The sequence below is a fragment of the Poecilia reticulata genome, unplaced genomic scaffold (genome assembly GCF_000633615.1).
Source record: "Poecilia reticulata strain Guanapo unplaced genomic scaffold, Guppy_female_1.0+MT scaffold_253, whole genome shotgun sequence".
Taxonomy (NCBI): Eukaryota; Metazoa; Chordata; class Actinopteri; order Cyprinodontiformes; family Poeciliidae; genus Poecilia; species Poecilia reticulata.
In genome coordinates, this window is record NW_007615037.1 from 86,941 (window position 1) to 94,518 (window position 7,578).

Genomic DNA, 7,578 nt, shown 5'->3' on the forward strand with positions numbered 1-7,578 from the left:
TGTGTGTGTGTGTGTGTGTGTGTGTGTGTGTGCTACAGTCACCTTGTGAAGAACACACACACACACACACAGTGACGGCTGGTGATGAAGAGGAGAACCCGACCTTCAGATTGGTGTGTTTGTAGCAAAGCTGCTATCTTTGTGAGGACCAGTCAGCTGGAGGTCAAGCGAACAGCAGAGGATGTCCAAGTCCACAAGTCCACTGTCCTGCACTCTAAAAAGAAAATAGTTGAACCAACTTAATTGCTTCTGTAGGTTCAATATATTATAATCATCCAATCATCACATTCACTTAATGTGCAGATCAGCACCTTGGGGTTCAGGGGCACATTGACATGTGGCAGCAGGAAGCTGGAATCGAACCTTCAACCTTCCCATCTCAAGACGACCCACAGAGCCACGGTGGCTGAATCTGTCCCTGTAAGACGGATACAAAGATGGTATTGAACTTAATTATTTCAAGTAAAGTCAAAGTAAAAATGTCATTTAAGGAAAATATTTGTGTATTTAGAAAACACTGTAAAAAGAGCATTAAAATTTAGTTTGGAACTACCTAAAAGTTTGAGTTGACTTTCTGTAGAATGAAGTCAAAGAGATTTTAAATGTTTATTCAAAGAAAATCAGTGATTTGAGTAAGAGTGACTTAAATGTTAAACCTCCTTATGAATGAAGTTATGAAAACTTAATGAGTTGTTCAGACGCAGGAAATGAAACTGGCGTTGAACTCGATTGTTTAAGGAAAGTTAAAGTTCCTTTAAGTTAAAGATTTTTAAGTTCTGAGTTAAATGAACAATAAACTAAGTTCTCATAGCAAAAGCAAAAGAATGAAGTGAAATTAATGTAAATAAGTCCATAAGATGAACTGCAGCCCAAAAACACTTTTTAGAGTGTGTATGTGTGGAGGCTGCAGCCAAAGATGACCTCTGAACTGTGTCCAGTGGACAGGACCTGTGGACGTCTCCAGTGGAGACGGTGGGGGACGAGGTGAAGCCTGTCAACAGGATTAAAAGATTACAGGCCACTCCTGTTAATCTCTGCTCCACATGCTGACTCACTCAGAAAGCGAACCGCTCGTCGTCCCGACCAAAGGTCCGTTACCATGGCGACCCGGCAACAGTCCCATCAGATCCGCTGCCCCATGCGATGAGGCCCCATTCTTCTGCACACAGGTTGTTTTTACCACCTTGAACTCGGCGTCGCACTGTAAACCTCTGGACTAGAAACAACGTCCACATGGAACTGCTTAGGACGCGACACCGAGGCCCGGAGGTCGACTCGGCGCCATCTTGTGGATGACATGGAGTCACATTTTGAATAATATCTGACAGAAGAGATGAGAAATTATAGAAATGTATGTGATACATCATTCGGAATATATAAAAATATTTGGGAGGAAATCGCTCAGTGCTTGGGGAAGGAGGACTGAGCCGAGTGGAATTATGGGAAATTAAGGAATCTGTCATGGGAGATGCAGGAAATCGCACACGTGACTTTGACATGTTAGCTATCTGCTCAGTACGCCAGAGTCGCTGCACCCCTACAAACCTCAGGAAGTTTGATTGGTCGTTTTCTAACGGAAATCTGGAATACTGGCGTTCCAAACCTGGAAAACTCTGAAATGGTTTCTGGAAACCACACCTGTTGATGACTGGAGTCATCAAACCCAGTTAGACCACAAACTGGTGGTTTATCCAGTTCTGACTATGATCTAGAAACAACAGAAATTGTTTGGTTCTGGTCCGACTCCACATGGAGGTCCGGTAGGCTCACGGAGCGGGTTTGAAGTTTCCAGAGCAATGGCTCCATGCCGACTGGAGAGAAAGAGTAAGAAGAACAAGCCGGTCCAGAACAAGCTTGTTAGAACCTTTGGCACGACCCAGACGGTTCAGACTATCTGCAGAGCAGAGGCTCATCGGCCCTGAAAGGGGAAGGTTACAGTTTCGTCCTGGGTATCTGTGAATGAACCGATCAGTTGTACATGTGACTCATGGATGTGTGGACTTTTATTTATAGCTTCTGATGTAAGGAGACACTCTGACTGATCCTGAGTCAGTCGGCAGCAGAACAGAGGAGAGCTGACCACAGCGCCGCTCTGACCCCATGTTCACCAGTCATTTGACCAATATATGTAGGTATTAATATGTAAATAACGTACGTACGTTTTTATAGGACATGGCATGCTTGGTTTGTGTTGAATATGCATCAACAGGCACTGGGGCTGTATGTTGACTGACTAAAGGTTTGAGGGGAATTTGTTTAGTGGACCATGAAGAGTTAAATGTAACTGCAGACATCAATACTGATAAGAGACACAATTTGATGCATTATCCGTTTTCCATCATTTTTTCATCAACTGTTGAAGGGAGAAGTTCCACCGCACACCTCACTACCGTCTCACTGTCTATTACCGTCACCATCCTCACATCTCTACTAGTGTCTACAGTTTCTACCCAATTATACAACATTTACAYTCATCAGAACCAGAACCAGTCGGGTTATCTGCTCTGATTATAACCAAAACAAATCATTGACTCAGGTTGGACTCAGCATTCAGACATCAATTATAAATATATAAGAGGCCAGTTATGTTTAGAAATGGGATTATTCTGTTCTGTCGGCCCAATGGGAATGACTCATACTGTTGATCCACAGAAGAAGCTCATTGTGGAGCATTGCTTGGAGCCCCCAGGCCAGCAGGGGGCACTTGGTAGTTCTGTGAGAAGTAGAAGTCTCTTCTGGTCTCTGAATAACCTAAAAGAATTAAAATCCCTTATTTAGGACTGGAGACCGCCCCAAAAGCAGGAAGTGAACTATAGCACAGCTCAGGGCATTCTGGGTAAATCCAACCAAAGCTAACAAACCAAAGCTAATGTGCTAGCCTAGCGCTAGCATCATAAATGGCTCCTGGTCTTTAGCCTAAAGAGAAATCCTCCAACCGCTAAAATCCTCCATCTTGTTTCCATCTGGTGAARMAGGAAGTTGCTCTCAGTGTCTTCAGAGGTTTCTGTGTCGTTTCCTTCAGTGGTTCTTGGTGCAGCGCCCCCACAGGCCAGGAGGGGAACAGGCTGGTTTGACTCAGAGCAGCTAGAGGTGGAGCAGATGATGGAGTTCTGGGTCCAGTAGCACCAGTTTGATCGGACCTGAGTCTTCAGCTGTTCATGGGGGGAAATATGTCTGAAACATTTAGGCGTCCATGTTGCTGAGGAGGTGGAGCTCCGTGTCTGGATGTCCTGGTTCTGTGAGGAGGAACCAGAACCTCTGATGATGAGGATGATGTTGGTGGTGATGAAGCTCAGCCTGTCGGTATTTAGCCCACTGACTGATCCAGATTAGGCAGTTTAGCTCTCTAACTGCAGCTCTGCAGATTAGGGTGCTAACTGCAGCCGCGGTTCTGCTTCTGGTTGGAGATGTGACTCCAACACGTGGCGGTCATGTTAGGTGAAGCTTCACCAGAACCTTAATGGATCTGTTTATTTTACCGGTACCGGGTTGACCTTTTACCCTCAGCAATAACCTCAAGTGATGACTTCCATCAGATTTGATTTAATGTCATTGTACAAATCAAATCAAATGTTATTTGTATAGCACATTTCAGCAGCAGGACATTTAATAAAACTTCCTTTCACACACAATACTTTAAACACTTTTTATCAGAATTTAACTGCCTGTTTTATTCTGCCGTCCTTCTAACACGAGATTCAGGGAATCAGTAAACTGTACAACCAAACTGTTCTTACGGCATCTCAAAACGTATAAGATTGGTGTTATCTGGGGAAAGACGTCTGGTGGGCAGGACGATGATGGCGATCTTAAAGATAAGAATATTGGGAGCTGGAGGTTTCAGGAGCTGCTCTTCATTCAGCCTGTTGAAGGTGGATCCAGCGTTGGTGCCGAGGAGGAGACGGTTCTGGAGTGGAGGTCCATGAGTCTCTACTGCAGAACTTCCCTCCTCATTAACGTCGTTAATGTACAAAACACCGACGATTCTCTCCGAGTCCGACCATAATCCATGTAGATCCTGGTGGTCCGACATCACGGCTGGAGGAAACGAGTCCGGTGGAACCACTGACCACGTCACCATGGCATCAACGACCCATCTCTATAAAAACCAATCGATAATTACGGTCAACTTGTCCAGGTGTTACAGTTGAAAGCCGTTGTCTTTGTGCGCCGCCATGGAAATTGACAAATGAATAATTAATGGTCAACTAAGAAAAGAAAATAATTCAAGCAAATTTTCAGAAAATCCTTCTGTCCATATGCACAACTTTTCCGGTTGCCAAGACAACTGAAAGCCGTCTGCTTTATCAGAGAGAAGCTGATGAAACAGTCCCACTGTCTGGTTCTGGTTCTGGCTCGGTTCGGTTCTAATAAGGTACGGCCAGGTGTAGCAGTGAAGGAGGTCTGAGGTATGGAGGGGCAGGCGGGTGGACAGGGTTCTGGAGGCGAACCAGTGGGAGGAATTTGAGTTTTACTTGGAGTTGAAGGAGGGAAGGAATTCGGTTTGGCTGAGAGAGAGAGATGGGAAACGGAGTACCGAGGGTCCTGGGTCAGAGCCCTGCGGAACCCCGAGGTGACGGGATCACGAATGATTTCAACTGAACAAAGTGAGCGGGCCTAAATGGAACCGGTCGCCCTGCTGCAGGTTCAATTCCCGCTCTGCCTGCCCTCATCGTTTCCTCTCCTGCTGCTGTGGAACCCATGATCCCGGTTGTTCAAAGGTTCTGCACAACTTGGACAGAACCAGAACCGGGCTGAAAATGAGTCCAAGAGCAGATGGTCCGGACCAGAATCTTTCGGCCTCAATGGACCACAACATTTTCCAGACGAATCAAACCAGTTTGATTCGCAGCTCCTCAGTGTGGCTGGTGTTTCTGACTGTCCCTGAATGCATCGTGTGTCTCCGCAGGCGTCTTCTTGATCCCGTACCTGCTGATCGTTTTCGTGGGAGGGATCCCGATTTTCTTCCTGGAGATCGCCCTCGGTCAGTTCATGAAGGCCGGCAGCATCAACGTGTGGAACATCGCCCCGCTGTTCAAAGGTGGGTCCGGTTCACCAGAACTTCTCCTGATTTGCTGCTCAACGTGTTTAAACTTGTTCACTTGGACTTCAGACTGGTTGATGCGACGGACCGTCTGGGTCTGGTTCAGATTCTGAATGTCAGAACCAGTCCAGAACCAGTCCAGAACCAGTCCAGAACCAGTACAGAACCAGTCCAGAACCAGTACAGAACCAGTACAGAACCAGCCCAGAACCAGCCCAGAACCAGTCCAGAACCAGTCCAGAACCAGTCCAGAACTGAATCTGTTGGAAGGAAACAATATTGCAGAATATTCGTAGTTGTGTTTTATTATTAGCTATGATAATAAAACACATTAATCTGGTTAATTAAATCTTTGAATTTAATGATTTCATCCAGACTTTATTTACTTTCTGTCAGAAAAGTTTTGAATTCAGTGAAATTAAAAATAGTTGAATCTACAGAACAACTTTTTAATCAACATTTAAATAGTCCAATTTAACCGACAGTAAATTTGGTCCTGGTGAGAAAAATGTCAGTTTAACTCGTTTGGCATCGTTTTCACTCCGTTGCTGAAAGTGAATCAACTTTGAGGGAGAAAATGAAATAAAAAATACAGATTCTTACTGATTGTTCATATAAACATTCATGGTTTCATCCACTTATTATTTACCTGCCCATGTTAGAAGAGTCCACAGATTAATAAGAGGAAACTATTCAGCTTGACTGCATAAACCGAACATGGAGCTAGTTTATTATATAGAGGAATTTATTCTGGGTTTAAAACATGAGCAGCAAAAACTTAACAGAATTAAAAATGTAAATTTTTGTTAGAGGAAAGTTTTTGTCCCTTTTCAACCTTTAACTGGGATAAAACTCCTGGAGAACAAAGATCGCTTTTCAAGAATGTTCAGATTGTTGCAAAACACAATAACATCACAATCAGATTCAGTCTGAGGAAAATCTGAGGACACGTTGGTCTGATAACCTGGAAGAATCCGCTTCGTCGGCAGTTTGGAGGTTCATGAGTCGCTCAGACCTTCAGCCCTCAGAACCATAAATCCTGTTTCATGGCGCTGCTTCCTGTTACTAACCCTCACGCAGGAACGGCGCTGATAACAGTTTACTGCATCTGAGGGAGCTGACTGAGCAGCTCCTTGTGGAGAGGAAAACTGTGTCCATGTCTGTCCATGTGGTGGACTGAGGGACATGTCCTGGTGTCCTCCACCTGTCGCCCAATAATTGTTGCCCCCCCAAAGATGGCTGCCGGATCGGAACAATGACCTAAAATAGAAAACATGTTCACACTACATAAAATAATGCATTTTTAAATCAAACTATAATTTTTTTTGCTTTTTTTCTCTTGAAAATATACAAAACCTGGAATTTTAATTTAAGTCTAAGTAAGGTGAACTTATGTCTTTGTTTCCTAAAATAATAATTAAAATAGATTAAGACAAAAAGTTAAACATTAACAAAAGTATAAAAATGGGAAAAAAATTAAAAGTTTTTGGTAGATTCAAATTTTGATTTTGAGATTTTAATAAAACTGACAAGTTTTCAATGGAAGTAATTTTTCCTTCTTTTGTCCAGAAGGAAAAACGTAAAAGAAAAGAAGTAAATCTGGGAGATAATTTATTTCTTACTGAAGAGACATGAAAACCCACTGAAGCTTCCAGGAAGTGACATAAATGTTCATAACTCAGATGTTAAGCTGGAGAGGAGCTGCCTGTTTATTACTGTAACCATGACAACCAGGTATTTACTAGTGTGCAAAGTTAATATGTGAAGTTTTGTTTCCTCTGATGAGGTCAAACATTAAACTAGTCTCCAATAAAAAGTTTATAATATTTAGCTGCAGATTTCAGCCTCCGTTGTTCCATCAGTCATAACGAGAAAAATCCAGTAACTCCCCTCCAGTTGATCCATGTTTCCAGGTCAGAGGGCATGTCGGAGCAGGAATGTTTGGAATGTTCCCTGTTTGAAGCTGCAGGTTCTGGTCTGTGCAGGTCTGGGCTACTCCTCCATGGTCATCGTGTTTTTCTGCAACACTTACTACATCATGGTTCTGGCCTGGGGCTTCTACTACCTGATCAAGTCCTTTAGCTCCGCCCTCCCCTGGTCCACCTGTGACAACGAATGGAACACGCCCAACTGCCTGGAGACCTTCCACCACCTGCACTGCAGCAACGCCAGCCTGGCCAACGCCACGGTGGGCGGAGCCAACCTGACCTGCGCCGACCTGGCCGACGCTCGCTCGCCCATCATCGAGTTCTGGGAGTGAGTACCGGTTCCGGGCCCGGTCGGGTCGGGTCGGGGTCGTCTTGCTGACCCGGTCTGTGCCTTCGCAGGAACAAAGTGCTGAACATCTCGTCCGGACTGGACCAACCGGGTCGGATCAACTGGGAGCTGATGCTGTGTCTGATGGCCGTTTGGGTTCTGGTTTACTTCTGCGTCTGGAAAGGAGTCAAGTCCACCGGCAAGGTACCAGTCCGATTCAGGGACCAGTGTGTTATGGACCAGTGGGACCACTGTGTTATGGACCAGTGTGTTATGGA

At 44.6% G+C, this 7,578-nt stretch overlaps 1 protein-coding gene across 1 annotated transcript in view; it reads left to right on the forward strand.

The window, feature by feature from the left end:
• Nucleotides 1–4,909: 4,909 nt before the first annotated feature.
• The window catches only part of slc6a8 (solute carrier family 6 member 8), a 14,516-nt gene continuing 11,847 nt past the window's right edge, over nt 4,910–7,578 (forward strand). Inside the window, exons 1-3 of the mRNA XM_017303365.1 lie at nt 4,910–5,041; nt 7,030–7,300; nt 7,372–7,504. Coding sequence (XP_017158854.1) covers nt 4,993–5,041; nt 7,030–7,300; nt 7,372–7,504 — 453 coding nt within the window. The 5' untranslated portion in view covers nt 4,910–4,992. The remainder of the gene's footprint in view (nt 5,042–7,029; nt 7,301–7,371; nt 7,505–7,578) is intronic.